The sequence below is a fragment of the Anastrepha obliqua genome, chromosome 1 (assembly GCF_027943255.1).
Source record: "Anastrepha obliqua isolate idAnaObli1 chromosome 1, idAnaObli1_1.0, whole genome shotgun sequence".
In the NCBI taxonomy this organism is placed as follows: domain Eukaryota; kingdom Metazoa; phylum Arthropoda; class Insecta; order Diptera; family Tephritidae; genus Anastrepha; species Anastrepha obliqua.
The window spans coordinates 77,283,059-77,301,647 of record NC_072892.1 but is presented as its reverse complement, the minus strand read 5'-3'; the positions used below and the strand labels follow the sequence as shown (position 1 = coordinate 77,301,647).

Below are 18,589 nucleotides of genomic sequence, written 5' to 3'. Positions count from 1 at the left end.
CACGTGAAATAATTGCGGATTATTTTTTCAATGGACCATGAACAAGAATTTAATATAAAAGAATATCTACATGTATGTATAAGAAGGAATCCGTATTTTGTCTTGTAGATTTATTATTAAACGAAAATTAGACTTCTGTTAGGTGTTTGGCCGAGCTCCTCCTCCTATTTGTGGTGTGCGTCTTGATGTTGTTCCATAAATGGAGGGACCTACAGTTTCAAGCCGACTCCGAACGGCAGATATTTTTTATGAGGAGCTTTTTCATGGCTGAAATACGCTCGGAGGTTTGCCATTGCCCGCCGTTTTTTTTTTTTTTTTTTTTTTTTGTAATTTTTCTTAGACTCCTATTACGGAGTACAGCAATCTATTACTTTTTTGATCATCGCTTTAGTACGCTGCTGCGATTGGTTCTGGCAACGCTGGGAGAGACACTTGTTGACACGGTTCCTTTTTTTTGACACAGACTGTATGTAGATGCTAAAATTGCTCACGGGTCTATTTCCAATACAAATATTTAAATTAGACTCTAATAAAAATATTTAAGTTTGACTATGCCTAGATATTCTAGGATGGTAGCCGCGCGGTCGATGAAATCAATGAAATTGTACTCCATGGTGTAACCAGATATCAATAAAACACACATAGATCGACGTTTTCTAATCGTTTTGTCATATTAAGTGGGATCTATGATAAATCGCTACGACTATTATTTAATGTTTTATATATGCATTTGGATCGCTGTTCACTTCGCTATTTTGTGCCACAACAAGTGATTCTCAACGCTCATCACAAAATTCGTTTTTAACCGAAGATTGTTCGCTCTTACACTTATTGTACTACCGTATAACAGTTCGTGTAACTGTTCTATCGCATCACTCTTGGCTTTAAAATCCAAATCCAAAATAAATGATTTAACGTTCTTAATAAAATAAAGAAAAGTGCAAATCTTCACGGTTGCCAAGTGCCTAAGAACACTTAGGATTCCCAAGGCTTACATTATAAGTTGTTTATAATTTAAATTTTATCTCTGAAGGCAGTCATATGTAATAAATTTGGTTGAGTTCCATTAAATTCAATACCCATTAATATTTTCAGCCGATGAGCGGAAATTGTATTTGTTGAGTACAATAATGTATATGCGTGTCAAGCAGAATTTCGTTCCCTCACATGAAACTCGCATTAAAGCGGAGCTGCAGTATGCAAAATACCTGGCACTAAAAAGTTAGTATACCCTTAAATATATACATATGCTGTATGTATACTTAGATATTGATATACTGCAAAATCCTTAAATAATATTTTGTCAAACTGTTGGTTGTAGTACTCGTAATTAATAATGAATCAAAATTTGAATTTTAGATACACCTTAAATGTAGATAAATATCTTTTATAAAGTAATAAATGCTTATTTTAAATTTCTACTTTCCCTTATAGATTTTTCTCAATCTGCATATAATATTTTGATGGAGGTGAAAGCGAATATCGCTCAAAATTATAGTGAAGATGCGCTGTGGCTTTTCTTTTACACTGAGATGCTTCTAGTTATCAAAATTATTTTGTATTACAATATAGAAGAGAAGTAAGTTATTATATGAATATCAGACTGAAAAATTCAATAATCTTTAAACTGCTAGCGTCAACCCAATGCCAATTACATATATAGAAGAATTGTGTGCATTTGGAATATACATAATTAATGAGCAGAACAATCACAGACGTCTATTAAAAACAAAGATTTGTGAACGCACAGAAATATTCGAGGAGATGTATTTATTTTTAAAATGGCAAGAGAAACTTCATCATTATACTTCATTGTTTAATTCACTTACCTTCGATGGAAACAGATGTACGGAAAGCAAAGAAGAAGAATTACCCGCTTTACTGAAAGTAGTCATACATTAAAATTTATGCAATGTACTTAATTTAAGTTGAACCTTCTGAAAGTGATTTAACTCCTTTTTAAATTTATTGCGTTTTTGTATTACATATTCTTATTATTTTGATATAAAAGCGTAAAATCTGCAGCGAAATTAGACAAACTGGAAATTGCTTATACGAGGGGTGCCTTTTATATGTCGGGATTAGAGAACAAAAACAAATTTTTATAATCGAAAATCACTTTATTGTTTTTCAAATTATTCTCCATGAAGATCTATACACTTTTGAATGCGTTTGAACCAATTGTCGAAGCACTTTTGCCACTCTGAATGAGGTTCCTCCAAAACATGCATTCTGAATGCCGCAACCGCTTCTTCAGGTGTCGAAAAACGTTGACCTCTCAGTTTGTTTTTTACGTACGGGAATAAAAAGAAGTCATTCGGTGCCAAGTCAGGACTATACGGCGGATGACCCATTAATTCGATGTTTTGGGTGCTCAAAAATGCAGTTGTTTGAGCCGCTGTGTGAGAGCTCGCATTGTCCTGGTGAAGAGTGATCCGTCTTTGGCGATTGGTTTTCCTAATTTCTTGGAAGACAACTGGCAAACAAATGGTTGTGTACCACTCAGAATTTACTGTTCTGCGTTGTTCTAGTGGTACGGTTGCGACATGTCCAATTTTTTTCGAAAAAACAGGCGACCATTTGCTTGGAAGTGCTTCGTGCGCGAACAACTTTTATTGGATTTGGCTCATCTTGAAACACCCATACAGTCGACTGCTGTTCACTTTCGGGCTCATACGCGTAAATCCATGATTCATCACCTGTCACGATGTCATAGACGTGTTTCGAAGCCCCGCGATCCTATTTTTTGAACATTTCCTTCGAATGTTTATGCAATATTGAATGTATGCTGGTCCCACTAATGCCTAAGACTGTCTCAATCTCACGATAGGTCACATGACGATCTTGCAATATCAGTTCGCGCACAGCATCAATGGTTTTCGGAACAACAACTGATTTTGGACGACTTTCACGAAATTCGTCTTAGAGTGAATTATGACCACGATTGAATTCACCATACCATCGATAAACACTGGTCCTTGATGGAGCTTCATCGCCAAAAAATGAATTAAGTTCATCCATGCAATGTTGCTGAGTTAATCCACGTCGAAAGTTGTAAAAAGTAATCGCACGAAAATGTTCACGATTTAATTCCATTTTTGGACCGAGATGAATCTTTTAAGTTACTGTAAACAACACAAATAGCGCTGGTATTTCAAAACGTTCTGAGTACGTAAAAGCCAAAAAATGTCAAACTTTGTGATACAGCTGTGAGTTGCCAGATTGCAACACCAGGGTTGCCAAATCCCGAAATATAAAAGGCACCCCTCGTACGAATATGCAGAAACTTGTTAAAATAGTGGAGTTTGCCACTTAAGTAAGGAACAAAATTGTAGTCTAAGACAAATTCTTTTGTTTAAGTAAATGAAATACAAAGTGTTTGAGTTTCTCAGTTTTTGTTTCAACGTTTTAATATGTGCATGGTATAAATTCACGGTATTTTTTATGTATTATATTTCACAGTGTCTGTTCGCACTGTGTTTTATTTAATAATTCGATGTTTGTATATATTTAATGTTGGTAATACCTGTAACTCAAAGACAAAGAATGTATGTATGTTCTTATTTCGTACAACTGCTATATTTTCGAAATATAATTATATAATATTCACTAGGCTCAATGTTTGAGTTCTATTACTTCATTGAATAAAAACTGCAGGATGCATAATAATTAATACAAAAATACTTATTTCGGGAAACATAATTTCGCTAAATACTAGTGTTATACACGCACACCTTTGCTATATACACGTACACCTTTGCGTGTTCAATTATTTAAGTGTTTATTCATATATTCTCATCATTGACAACATACCACTCATTTACTTCAATAGTGTCAAAAACCAAAATGTGGAGAAAAACGGCTTCAAAGTTATTTATTATGTGACATATTTTTATCTACCGAGTCATGAATTTTTACACAGCATAAAAAATAGCTTGCATTTTCTGCATACCTATCAAATTTTTTTTTTACTTTTTTTTTTTGAATATTATGACATTGAAGTAAACGAGCGATAGAAGTATTATTCGGTTAAGTCTCCTGAATACATGTGTGTGCATTTGGCATGGCCACTGAATTCTTCATCAGTTACCATAATGAAATGGAATGACATTTAAAGTGTCACTTGGTTGTACAAATGGCTTTTGATCAATCCATTTTGTCAAATCAACTTGTGGAATATCCGAGCATGGCACAACGGGATTTCTGAAATGATTTTTAATTGAATTCCATAGTTTTAGAAAATACACATGAATGTTTATGTGATGATTAATTATGTAGTTATATTAACTTACGATTTGGAGATAGTTTTAAAAGCTGATGGCTGCATTGAGGTGATTTGGTTACCATTATCGCACAATAAACGCGCCATGCTTGCTTTCCGTATTTCAGCTAGTTGTTCTAAAAAAATTTAATCCATTAAATATTTTTACAATTCTATGCTCTTCAGGACATAATTTATTTATACTGATATTCATTAAAGATTCAGAAAGAAATTAACGGAAAATTGAGATAATGAGCGACATTGTATGGAATAATTTGAAACTTATAAAAAAATTGTTTTTTGTATTTTGTATTTTCATTTTACTCTGGACTTCAAAATATTAATAATGCATTTAATACAAAATCTGTTAAATTTAACTTTGAGGGCAAGCTGCTGTTTTTATAAATATTTTAAACTCTATCCTCTCTCACAAAAATTTGCTTGGTAGTCACTAATTACACAGGTCTGCAAAAAAATGAGTTCGGAATGTCCTATAAAAGTATAGTGTCATTTCCGAAGTAATTTTTTGCGTAGAATCCGAATCCGGGGTTTAAATTGCTCTATCACGTCAGGATTTTGAGATATCCTAAGCTAAAAGTGCAAAAAACGCTGTTTTTGCCCATTTTTGAGGTTATGTAGCTACGAAGATTTTGCTCTTCATAAAAAAGTAGACGTGGTATTTTAAATTATAAGTCTTCCTCTTTTAAATGCCGTTGAGTTTGCTCAAATATCTTAATTTTTCACTGAGATATCGCATTTTGAAGTTTCCATGTTTGTGAATTTTTCGATATTCGAAAATCCATTGAGATAACATGAGACGTGATACGGTCGGTTACATAGTTGCACAAAAAAAAATAAAAAAAACTTCAAAATGCGATATCTCAGTGAAAAATAAAGATATTTGAGCAAACTCAACGGCATTTAAAAGAGGAAGACTTATACTTTAAAATATAATACTATGTTTACTTTTTTATGAAGAGCAAAATATGCGTAGCTACATAACCTCAAAAATGGGCAAAAACAGCGTTTTTTGCACTTTTAGGTTAGGATATCTCAAAATCCTGACGTGATAGAGCAATTTAAACCCCGGATTCGGATTCTACGCAATAAATTACTTCGGAAATGACCCTACACTTTTATAGGACAAAACATTGTCGAAGTGTGTTATCTGTTGAAATTGTAAAAAAACGTTTAAAAAAAATAAAACGAAAATTTGACAGCCGGGGTCAGGGCGGAATAAATACGACATTGGTTATATAACCCTAAGCCATATTATAAACTTGTCTTTATTCGACGTTTTGGTTCAGACTTTACGGATCCATTTAGGTATAAGTTGTATTTATATGGAGGCCGCATTGACCAAACAAACTGGGACGAATTCAAAAGCCGTCTCTTCGTTTGGCTCTCAGTTCTCAGTTGTTCCGATTCCGTGTGGCAAATCATGAATTTTTGCGAAACTACTGGCAGAGAACGTAACAATGGTCAAGAATGATGAAACAAGATTGCGCCTATCAGAGCGTGCGTGACGTCACGTTTGCCAAGTTGTGCAGTTGTGCCCACCATATGCTCTTCACAATAAATTTATTGCTTTTTTATTGTATACCCTAAATGCGAAAATTTTTAAGTTTGGTGTTTGTTTCTTTTTGTTTTTAATTTAAAGCTACCGAAACTGTAAGTTAAAAAAAAACTGTATTATTAAACAAAAGAATGTTAAAAAAGGCCGCTCTGAGAAGATTTTAGTGTTAATGGAAATTTGTTGATTCTTATACAGTTTGATATTTGGAAAGTGCAAATTTAATTTTTTGCTCCTTTTAAGTTAAAGCAAGAATATTAAATGTTCTTCTCTCAACTCTTCTTAACATGGAAAACCTTTTTACATATATTAAAAAGCGTTGGAATTTACTAGAGGTGTATTCATAGTAAAAACAAACAAAAAAAAAAAATACCAGAAAATACTGAAAAAACCATAACGACATTTTTACAAAAAGAGTACCTTATTTTTTACATAACCTGAAATATAGCAAATAAGTCGTTCCCTTAACAAAAGAGTTTATTTCAACAAAAAAACTTATAAATGAATTTGTACATATCCATGACACATTTATTTAAAAAAAACTCACATTTTAAAGACAATTTGTCATTCATAAAAAGTTCTGTAAGTAATTCAATAAAAATTTGGTATTTTATTTTCTTTAAATGGGTATTTTAGTGCGTTTTTATATCCAAAGCTAGGCAACACTGCAGTAGCGAGAAAGAGATTTGACTGCTGAAAGCAGAAGAATACCAACAACAACTGCAATCGCGGGCAATGCGACTAGATGTTAAAAAAGTAAAGCTGAATAAAACTAAGTAAATTATTGAACTAATTTTTAAAAAATGTATATTTTACAAAATTATAAACATTACTTCTAATGAGAATAGGCTAGAAAAATGTCATGAAGAAAGAATTAAAACTCCGAGACTAAATAACAAAAAAAAAATGCTAAATCAAGTTACGAAAATGGTAATCTGGCCATACTGGTGCTAAAACCACGTAACTCATTGCCAAATTCGCTGAGAGCAAAGTAACGGTACCACGATAGGCGCCATCTCATTATTCTTTCCATCATGGGTAATGGTTAATGGTTACATTACGTTCTCTGTGGCAATACCGAGCAAATGAGATACTAAAACAAAAACATGAGTGCCAGATGATGACAAGACAGAAGTTGCCCGAAAATACAAGTTGCCACATCTTCACAGTTGGCGGTAATAATGCTTTTTGTTAAGTTTCATTCATCAAAATTGGATTCAATTTGGCGTTAACAATAATATACGGTCAAACACTTTTTCGGATAAGAAGCCCAAAGAATGATGCTTAACAGTTCGTTAAGTTGTCGATTATCACCAGTACAATAGGACCGATTTAATAAACCAAAGTCAAAAACCAACAAATGGAAATAGTTCATTATTCATCATTATTTTTAAGTTATTTTAACAAAAAATAAAAGTTTTCCAAGTTTATTTTATAAATGATTTTGAAATGTACCTTATGACAATACTGTGTGGTGAGAGAGCACTCAGCTGACACGGTTCTACGGGAATTTTCGAAAATCCTGCTATAAAATCTACGATACGGAAGGAAAGTTATTTTTCATTTACATAGGGCTCTCATTAGTTTGATCGTAACAGCTGCCAGGGGTCTGTGTTTACGTCGGTGACTGTTTGCAGCATAAGTATTGGCGAAAAGAAGATACCCTATGTTCTATGGCTATCCGACTATCTGAGTTTTCTATTAAAAAGCTTTTGCGTACTTTTACCACATTTATAACTTTCACCCAATTCACAAATTTTAATTATTGTGTATGTTTACTTTACGATCAGCAGTTTTTCTCACTTGCAAATTCTTACAAGTAAAATTTTATCCAGTAAAAACTTGCATCAGTCTCCGCCTGATACTCATCGCGAGTGGACGTGCCTTTCAGACTGTGCTTTTTCTCTTGGTTTCTCACCAAAGTATCTCTTTACCGTTAATCACTTTCCTATGGTACGGGACTTTTTCTTTTACAGTTCTACGTTTAATTCATTGCAAGTGTTCTGGTATAAAGTAAGAACTACAATGGCCCCTAGGCCACCTAACTTGGGGGATAACAGGTTTGCTTTACTTTCCTCAAGCCCCAAACCGAAAAGGAAAAAACCACATACAAACTTCTAGTCTTTCCCGAATTTCCTCACTCGAAACAAGATAACCCCAAATTTATCACTATTTCTGCTGCCTTCACCCATGTTACTCCCTTGGCGTTCGAATATAATCTGTGGTTTGCACAATTAGACGGGTTTGCGAATACGTGTAAAATGAGCAGCCAGCTTTCATCTGCCGAATCCCCGCAAGAATGATAGAATATCTGTTTCGAGGAACTAGAGATAGCGTCTTTCGAAAACCGCTACCGTTATATACTAAACATTTTCTGCACATGGTAGCAAACGGGAACTAGTACGCATTTCTTTGACCAGTTATAATTCTAGTTATATAATATTTTAAAATTAACTGTTACTTAATAACGGAACATTTATTTCCCACAATTAAAAAATACCAATATTCTGCGACGGATTCTTATTACGAAGCTACTTTTTTAATTCCAAGAATCCACTAAATATTAAATAATAAGTAATACAAATCCCTAGATGTATTAAAAAATGTATACAAATGTAATGATGTTTACCCTCTGTAAAACCTGTCAATGGATCACCATTTTCATGCCAAAAGCGATCGCCAACGCGTGTGCGATAGAATTGTTCTGTAAGAATGCAAAGAAATGTTGGGCCAGCAAGAGCTCCTGCTACATGTGCTTCCACTGACCCTCCCACAGTAAGGTCTACATCTTCATGACTGGCATATAGGGTTTTCATTTTTTCTATAACCTGTAGCGAAAATTAGAGAATAAATATTCAGAAATAATTTAAAATATTCAGTAAACATTTTTCATATTTTACATGCCTCGCGCTCTATAAGATCACCATAGTCCTCCCAGCTATTGGCTCGTTTTAGACCACAAAATTCTCGTAAATCATTGTAAGATGCTAGTCCATGGTCCCGATTTCGCTGAATGTCGATAGCTCGTAGGTCACTTCCGAATGGCCTATTTCGTCTCAATAAAAAGTGCTTAATCTATAAGTATGTTAAGAAATTAAACTGTACAATGATGATTATAATTATTATTAATATTGCTACTACTATTACATCTTAAAAAAAAATTCTTAACATACGATAATAGTGTCATATATATGTATGTGAAAATGTGTTCAATTACTTATGTATGATCGTATAAAGTTACGGAATTAAGTGCTTCAGAAGACATAGCATTAAGCGATACACCGCCGTTTCTCTATGCAACATTTTCATTCATATCCAAATGCAAATACACGCAGATCAACACAAAAGGCAGCTTTAGTTAGCAAAAGACAAAGGAAAAATCCGAACATACATGTATTTTTGGTACGGTCAATCTCCAGTTAATATTGTCTTCCCCTGACACACGATTAGAGTTTAAGAATTTCATTTTCACCAAGAGATGGTTAACTGAATCATTGTGGGATTAGTTTGATCATTGTGAATGCACAAAAACTACATAACAGATGGGTTTTGTCTACAATTATTATTTTTAATGTATCTTACCATTTTGTGAGCTTGTCTATGTCATTTGTATTTTCTAATAATATCATTTAATTGTCATTTTGCAATTTGCATTGGCTATACCATTTCTTATAGGTACATCTTTGGACATTTAAGTAACGTAGTACAACAATATCGAATTACCTTACATATTCTCATCACGAAGCATGCACATGGTAGAAAAAGTCTGCGTTCACCCACTGTTATAAAGTATTAAAATAATTTAACGTGTTTATCTTAAAACTCTCAGTTATTTCTTTTCACTTATTTCAAAGAAAATTATTCGTAGAGGGTATGAACAAAATTTTTTGAAGTTTGAGCTGCGTCGTGTTCAGATAACGGGATTGTAGTACAGTTACTTAAATAGGCTGAGCAGAAAAAGTGTGCGTTCATTTCGAATAGTGACGATTATTTGCATGGCAATTACGTTAAATTTAATTTTAAATCATTCATGTAGTTGACGCGGTTAAGAACAAATCCAAAGAGGGAAAAATTGATATTAGAAATACATTTTTTGTTACTATGGACCAAAGGCGAAAAGAAATAGATATTGGTGAAAGGAAAATCATTAAAAGTTTGTGGCAAAATAGTAAGAGCTATCGGGAAATCGCGAAAATTGTTGGAAGGCAATACTCCTCGGTCCAAAGAGTGATAAACAACTTCAAGCAAACGATTTGTTTGGAGTCTAAGCTTCGTTCTGGGCGTCCAAAAAAACTGACGGAAAGAGAAGAACGCAACTAACTATTCTTGTGAAGTCTAATCCACGACTAACAGCAAGCCAAACTTCAAAAGACATAGAAGTAAAATACCAAAAGAAAGTACATCCAGATACAGTAAGAGAAATTCTAAAAAGAATCGGATTTCACGGCACAGTGGCCCGAAAAAACCCTTCATATCACGAGTAAATCGAATTAAGCGGATGGCTTTCACCAAGGAATACGTAAACAAGCCACCTGAGGTTTGGAATAGTGTGATTTTTTCAGATGAGAGCAAGTTTTGCATTTTCGGGATAAAAGGTCGTAAAATTATTTGGAGGAAAAACGGAACGGCACTTGGAAAGCAAAATCTGGTACCTACGGTAAAGCATGGGGGAGGAGGTGCCATGATATGGGGGTGTATGGCTAGTTCGGGCGTTGGAAATATACAGTTTGTTGAGTCGATAATGAACATACATGATTATCTCGATATTTTAAAAACGAATTTGAGAGAAAGTGCAATCAAACTAGGACTCGGTGAAAGATTTGTTTTCCAACAGGACAACTACCCGAAACACACAGCAGAGATTGTTAGGTTGTGGTTGTTGTATAATGTTCCATAACAACTTCGCACACCCCCACAATCACCTGACCTTAACCCCATTGAGCACTTATGGGACGTTCTAGAAAAAAAATACGAGAGCGTACAATAACTAGCAAGGAAATGCTTAAGAACGCGCTTAAAGAGGAATGGGAAGCCATAAGTCCAGAAATAACAGCCAAACTAGTTGGATCAATGAAAAGACGCCTTCTAAAAGTCATACAAAGGCGTGGATATCCAACTAGCTATTAATTTTAAAACATTTCTATGATCTTAAGCCTTTTATTTTATTATTACTGAAGTGAACGCAAACTTTTTCCGTTTAGTTTGAATGGCCTTTTTAATTTTATGTGATCTCATTTTAAATTTGATTTTGTTATTGGTAGCGAAATATGTGTGATAGTTACGTTTAAGTGAACTAAATAAAATTCATTAAACAAAATTTCTGAAATATTTATTGTTTTGAACTTTTTCTAATGCAAAGAATATTTGCATAGGTGAACGCAGACTTTTTCTACTATGTGTATGTGTGTTAGGCCTATAAGTACGTTTTTACACAAAAAACATATGAATGTACACATATACATATGTATGTAACTTATGTGTCCCTAAAGCACAGCGACTCGACTGTAACTATGCATAAGTAAGGAAGTGCTAAATTCGGTTCGGAGGCAACCTTATATTTGTAGTAATTTTTAGGTTCCATTGATGTGTTCTGTTTTATTATATTTCTATAAGAAGTACATACCTCTCTGTCAAAATTTATATCGGTTAATTCTTCGGGTTGTGTTGCATGCCCTCGAGTTAAAGAATCAAAGTTGTCACCAACTTCAATTATGGCTGGTCGATTCATCCAATCACTCAATCTTAATGACCCCAGAACTGACCGCAGCTCAGAAACCAAACTATTTATAGTACATGTTTGTAAAGCAATTATAAGCCACTATTATATGCAGTTCGTGTGCACATTACTTACTCTAATCGACCTTCAATTTGTGTGTGAAAATATCTAAACGCTGCAGTCGCATGCTCATTTAAGACGGACGGATCAATTGAGCTATCGAAATCTTTTATAAAATTATTTGATGCTGTTTTGTATATAAGTCGGTTCTTTAACATATTTTCTGAACCTAGAAATATGGGTAACCACTCATAATAGCTTATGTGTTGATATTGGGCGATATTTATCTTTCGTGCTTCTTGAAATAAAGTCCTATCGTTGTAATGGGGATTAAGTTTAGCCAAAGTATCGGCGATGCGATTGTGTTCCCGTAACAAAATAGTGTGTAAAATGGCTAAACCTGGATTTTGATTGACACGGATGTCACCAGCTTGGTAGCAAACCTCACCGGGCGGAGCCGCATCGCAATCTCCAGTCCCATTGCGCGATGGAGGCAAGTATTCGGCACCATTTCGTTGATCAACTAACATTCGGCCGCCCTGAAAAGCCCGTATCTCACTATTCTGTTGTATAGAATTGCCGTAAACGAGCGACAGATCGGCATACGATGTTACAGTTGTCAATTGTTCCGCTGGACCATTGTCATAGAAGCATTTAATGTCGCGATCTGTGAGCGTTCGCACAAAGTCAAGACATTCAGTACCCACTTGTGAGTATGCGGGATCGTTTGGTGGTATCACAATAGGGAAGCATGTCGAGTGTGCTTCACCCGTGGTGATAAGTCGACCATCGTCAGTACAGCAGCGTGTTGGATGTTGCCCTTTATAAATTAAAATTGAAAAGCTCGTACAAAGGAACTTTGCTGGACTTCAGATAATAACAACAAATCGTTTTCTATTACTTACTGCCTTGTGTTCCTCCAGCCTGCATACTCATATCGTGTGTCATTATCTGACCCCATTGCATATTTACTAGTGTATATTCCGGATCCGGAACATCCAATTCGTTAAAAACGACTAGTGAAACAAGTCTTGCATTCGGTAACTCTGCGCCTGTTATTGCTCGGGTAGGCGATGAAATGCCATCTCCGTATTTTGGGGAGAGCAGGCGTCCATATCTAAGAAAATATAACATTTAATAAGTGGTGATTATTAACAGTCAGTGCCCAAAATGAAAAAGTTACAGTTGGTCAAGATTGACTTTTGACATAGAAAATAAATTGAATTTTTCGACTTAATTAGCAAAAAATAGCACTATGCATTCTTTTTTGTATTGATTCAATAACTTTTTCATGGAATAGACCAATTAGTACATGTCGCATACGTTCGGAATATTCTGCCATTCCTCCATTATTGCAGTTTTTAATGCGGCTACATTCTTTGGATGCCTTTTAGCAGGCCTACAAATTTTCAACCACGTTTATATCGGGACTCTGGGCTGGTGTATTTATAACTTTACCCCAATTGTATAGAAGCCACATCTGCATATAATGCACCTTATATTTTGGATCGTTATCTTGGTAAAATTTAAAATTTAATTTATTCTTAGTGATAAACCCAAATGCGTAGCACTTTTTCAATATATTGAAACAATAAACACCAAGTCTCCTACTCCTTTACTTAAAATGCATCCCCAAACCAATTTCCAAAATGAACCGTGGGAGTTTTATTTCGATATTTTGGGCTTGCGCCATTCTTTAGTCGGTCCATCGTTGTAATGCAACATTATCTTTGTCTTGGCGCAAAATAGAACGTCGACCCAATAATCTTCTGGTTCGGAAATGTGGTTCAAAGCAAAAGACAGGCGGTTTTCTATATTTTGTGCAGACAGAAATGGTTTCTTGCGTGTTGATTTCGATTAATATTTGCACTACACGGCTTGACGCACTGATTCATGGGAGACAACAATGCCACACTCCTCATTAAGCTCCTTTCCAAGTATTCTCAAGGAAATTCGCGGGGTTTGGTCCAATTTTCGGATCATCAAGCGTTCTGCACGTCCAGTAATTTTAGCTTTAGATTCACCTGCGCGCTTTTGCTTTAATCTACTCTATTTTTTCGCTCGATTTATAACTTTATAAACTATCTGACTTGTTACCGAAAACATTTCAAACAATCCCTGAATACTTTTACCCAAATGGTAATTATAATAAAGTATAATAATTGCGTAATATTAAAGGTTAATTCTTTGCCAGGCATTTTAAAAACATAATATTTAAATTTTAAGTCCGAATAAAGCAAACATTTTTCACTGAATTGTAAAACGAAAGCATCAAAGTGTTCACTGCAAAGCAGAGATAATGATAAATTTAAGTTAATCGCGCAACACATTCTAAAGAAATTGAAAAAGCAAAATGTAAAAACAGTTATTGACAGTGGCGAAATAGTGTGTTATTTGTTTTTTGTAGCTTTAGTTGTTGTTTCTCCAAAGATTTTGAAGTTTTTCTTTATTAATTCCCATTAAATGTTGTGAATAAATATGAATCAGTACAAAAAAGAGGATAAATAAAGAGTGCTATTTTTTGCTAATGAAGTCGAAAAATTGAATTTATTATCTATGTCAAAAGTCATTCTAGACAAACTGTATAAAAGTAAACACATAAACGTTAATGTTGCGATAATTTTCAACCTCCCTTTCTGAATTTGTCAAATCTAAATGAGAACTTGAATAGTTCCTAGGGCCAGTTTACAGTGTGGTAAATTAATAATAGTTTTATTCTGCACGATTAGATATCTAAAGTTAGTTTACCTTGCACATAAATTGAATGGATTTTGCAATGAATAACTTTCCTGTGCGGCAATAATTTTCTGTTTAGTAACTAATTAGAAACAAGTTTATTTTATGGACTACCCACAATTTGTGTATGCATACTTATGTATACGCGATTGCGAGTGTAAATCGTAGTTTAAGCATTCTTGTTTAATATTTCCTTAAAAATCTAGTAAAACAGTGATTCAAATTAATAATTGATGGTTGCTAGAAAAGGCTTATCTCAGAAAGACATTGACAAAAAGTGTTTATTAGAAAAGTCAACAGTATGTTTCACAATAAGCAAGTTCAGATTACAGATGCTTAAGCCTTACTTACATACATGTTTAAGGCCTTACTTACATACTTAAAAGTAACAGCGGGACTGTACAAAGGATGCAGATGGACTAAGAAGTTATAGGGTAGCTAAAAAGCAAAAAAAATCAATTGAAGCGTTTTAAATTTGCTCCAGAACCCATCAAAAGTTAGGCAACTGTAGCCGTTTCGTATGAATTCAAATTTAATTTGAAATATTCCGACGGAATGAGAAAAGTTCGGTAACCACGAAATAAGCGCTTGGATCCGCCATATTATCAAGATACAGTTGATCATGGCGGAGAGATATAATGGTGTGGCGATTTTTTTCTGGATTCCGCATTGAGCCCCTCCACTGAATAAATAGCATAATGGGTCGGTTTATGTTCAAAAATATCCTTGAAAACATGTTTCCCCATGATGAGTGGAATATGGCACAATTACCTTTAAGTTCCAACATGATAACGACTCGAAGCACGCCTCGAAACTTGTAAGAAATTGAATCGAAACTGAGAAAATAAATGTCCTCAAGCGGCCGGGTCAGTTGCTGTACTCAATCACATAAATATAATACATAATAGACAGAGAGGGTTTTAATGCTAATTGAAGCTGCTAAACAAGTCTGGTTAAGTATTCCTCCAGAAATCATTAACAACCTTATAGTTTTTAACCTTCTAGGGAGATACATTTCTCATTAAAAATAGTGGTTATTTTATGAAACAGGTGTGAAATAATAATATTACTCTAATATGTTTTGCCACATTTTTTTTTTTTTTTTAATAATTAATAAAAGGTCACGGAGTAAAATAAATTTATCGTTTATGTTTACTTAAAAGCTATTTTTTCTTTATTTAAATAATTTCATTATATTCAGTTTAATATATGTGCTAGTACGTGAGATGATAGTATCGATAATAGACACACCGGCAAAATATTTTTTGTTTGCTTAACGTCTTCAGTCAGCTGACGAAACCATATGATCAAAGATGTGAAGAGGCTATGTTCAGCAAAAAAAAAAAAAAATTCCCGAAACTAGCTTGCAAAAGTTCTTTAAACCAAGGGGTCTGCGTCGAACGTTTTTTTTTTGCTGGTGGCACGGTCTGCTGTTAAATCTAGTAAGGTGTGTAGGCAAGCTAGGCGTATAGTGATTTAAATTAGTTGAGGAGGGTATGTAGATAAGTATAAGTATATGTATAAATACAATAAATAAACGAATAATTTAATTTATAGGCACGTCAATTGGTCTAAATGAAGGACTTGTAAGGCAAATGGTCATAACTTTTAGACTTCAAAGTTTTAATGGCTTTGCAGATTCCCTAAACAACCATATCAGATTTTCCTCTTGAAATTTTGAGTAGCTATTAGACTGATTGCAATGTTGGTAGAGTACTATTTGAGTGTGACTACGGATCAACTGTAACTTTTATTCAAATAACAATTCGAACCAATATGGTTGACGGCCGCTGCAGTATTCTGCATTTGACGGTGTACTAAGAAAATCAACGTTTTCAATAGGGCCTTATTTTGATTTGGATATTGCACTATTTCACCCGTTGCTAGCATTGGTAAACTAGGGCGCGTTGAACCCATTGTTTTACTTGAATTTTCAGTACTTACACTTCACCTGACTCGAAAGAATTTAGCATACAATTGTAATCAACTTACTCATACACGTATATAAAAACATAGTAATTTATTAAACTATATTAATATTATTAATATAATCTTTTAATTTTGTTATATGAACAAGCAAATTAAAACAGTATAAATTGCGAATTTATAAACTTCGAATTGCTATTCGGTCAATGATTCAGAGGCATGTACAAAGATATGTATGTATCTCTAGATCTCTATTCAATATTTCATTAATTACCCCTTTTTCCAAGATTCGTTATGTAATTTTAGGTGACATTGTCTGGATTTCGATCGACTTTACTTGTTTTCTACACCAGCTTGTGGAAGGAATTTTACTTCTTGCCGAACAATTACTTCTTTATTGATTCTAAAAAATTATTTCAATGTGCACAAAATATATTTATAAATTATTTTTATCCCTATTATAATTACGTGTGCCATAAAACAAATTATGCACTAAACGAACCAATTAGCAGATGCACTTCTCTATGTAATTTATGCACTTGCTTTTTAGATTTTGCAATTATAGTTTCCTGAGAACACTAAAGCAAGGCCTTTTATGGCGCTCTCAATTTTGTGGACCACTATGCAACTAATGTATACCAACTTACCTCGTATTTGCAACTCCCGCTTGAGGATTATCGAGATGATTACAGGAGCCGTCCATCGTTCGATAAGCCGATTTCTGGCATTGAGGTGGAGGAATAGCACACACCGCAACTCCACCGGTGGGGAAATGTGCACCATAAGCTGGATTGAACTGAGCAAACGGGTTTCCTGGCGCAGGGGATGTTTGGCCAAACATAGCAATACTGTTGGAAAATAATTTATAATTGCACCATATTTCAGATTTAATTTAATTAACTCATCTAAATATATAGCATAAGTCGTCTTCGGTTCGTCACTTCTCTACTCGCTATGTTTGGGCTCAGCTCGCTTGGCGAAACATTTGCATGTGAGCGTAACTAACTATAAAGTTATCGAGCAAGATTCGCCACTAGCGAGTATGGTTTACCTCATACTACTGGAATAACTCACTAAATTAATGCTGCCAGCTCTTTTTTCTGATATTAGGCAAGTATTAGCACACATTAATTGCTTCCAAACAAATGCCATTTTTCAGCTCTTTTCCAGCAAATGCTTGTTTATGGCAGTGACTTCATCTATTCGCCACCCGTTAACGCATGGCGAAACAAATACGGCTATGGTACAAAATCAGACTCTTAAGCCCTGGTATTTGTATTTCGATATGAGCATATATTTAATATTCAAAAAGTATATATTTAATAAATAATAGTAATAATAAGGGCTATAATATGAAATAAATGATGGAAAATCGTTCCTAATATGATTTCGACCTAATTAATTTGGAATGGAACAATTGTCATACGGCAATAGACCTGGAGAATTCTTTAAATCTCTTTATAAAATAAAAAAAAAAATAAAATCAAATAAGATCTACTTATAAACTGTTGTCGAAATGAATTTTATCTTATAAAAATAATGTACCAAAATCAATTATTTAAGTAGATATGTATAAATGCAAATATAAAAACTTTATATAAATGTAGTAAAATACCCTTGTATTCCTTGTGGCAATATTGGCGGAGGCGGTGGACTTCTGTAACGAGGTGCGTTCCCTTGTAGAAATCGGAACATGTGATTTGCTGGGAGGTCGTTATGAACGATGTGATATCCCGAACTGGAGAATTTTGTTAACCCATTGGCTAAGTAGTTAAATGTTGATACTACTAAATAAATGCATACGCTGACTTTAAAAATCATCTGCAATGGTAATGAAGTTTGCTACATTAAAGACTAATGGATATTAATGAATGTAAAATATATTGCGAGTTTGCTGGGACATCGTCGTATACGAGTAAATTCCGAAAAACGAAAAAATCGAGATAACTGGCTCTCAAGTGTTCAATTGAGGCTATTAATTATTTCGGTATCTACACAACTCTCTCTCTAATGTGAACGAGAAAACAACTATGTATAATGGAGATTATGCATTATATTTCACGAATGGTATTTACCATGTTGAGACCCAATTAATTAAAATAGGAATCTAATTGAAACTAATCAGTTTTTAGTTGGTTAGGTTACGGTGGTTTGACGGCTCTTTGCGACAGATATCATAGCCATACGTTTCCCATGTATTCTCATTAGGTACTGCCCGGTGATGATACCAACTGCGGTACAACTGAAAGGCCTGGGTTTTAATATAGTGAATACCATTCGCGAGTTAAACTTTTTCTTGGTTGATGATAATAATTGT

At 34.2% G+C, this 18,589-nt stretch overlaps 2 protein-coding genes across 5 annotated transcripts in view; one reads left to right on the top strand and one right to left on the bottom strand.

The window, feature by feature from the left end:
• LOC129242726 (uncharacterized) overlaps positions 1 to 3,505 on the top strand; it is a 31,482-nt gene extending 27,977 nt beyond the window's left edge. For all 4 annotated transcript variants that reach the window (XM_054879529.1, XM_054879541.1, XM_054879534.1 and 1 more), the window contains 3 exons: positions 1,096 to 1,221; positions 1,435 to 1,579; positions 1,635 to 3,505. In XM_054879529.1, coding sequence (XP_054735504.1) covers positions 1,096 to 1,221; positions 1,435 to 1,579; positions 1,635 to 1,902 — 539 coding nt within the window. In that variant the 3' untranslated portion in view covers positions 1,903 to 3,505. The remainder of the gene's footprint in view (positions 1 to 1,095; positions 1,222 to 1,434; positions 1,580 to 1,634) is intronic.
• LOC129242762 (peroxidase) overlaps positions 3,453 to 18,589 on the bottom strand; it is a 77,644-nt gene continuing 62,507 nt past the window's right edge. Inside the window, exons 2-10 of the mRNA XM_054879593.1 lie at positions 17,888 to 18,093; positions 16,920 to 17,120; positions 12,516 to 12,727; positions 11,686 to 12,430; positions 11,458 to 11,614; positions 8,739 to 8,909; positions 8,464 to 8,662; positions 4,293 to 4,398; positions 3,453 to 4,203 (exon numbers count right to left, since the gene is read on the bottom strand). Coding sequence (XP_054735568.1) covers positions 4,083 to 4,203; positions 4,293 to 4,398; positions 8,464 to 8,662; positions 8,739 to 8,909; positions 11,458 to 11,614; positions 11,686 to 12,430; positions 12,516 to 12,727; positions 16,920 to 17,120; positions 17,888 to 18,093 — 2,118 coding nt within the window. The 3' untranslated portion in view covers positions 3,453 to 4,082. The remainder of the gene's footprint in view (positions 4,204 to 4,292; positions 4,399 to 8,463; positions 8,663 to 8,738; positions 8,910 to 11,457; positions 11,615 to 11,685; positions 12,431 to 12,515; positions 12,728 to 16,919; positions 17,121 to 17,887; positions 18,094 to 18,589) is intronic.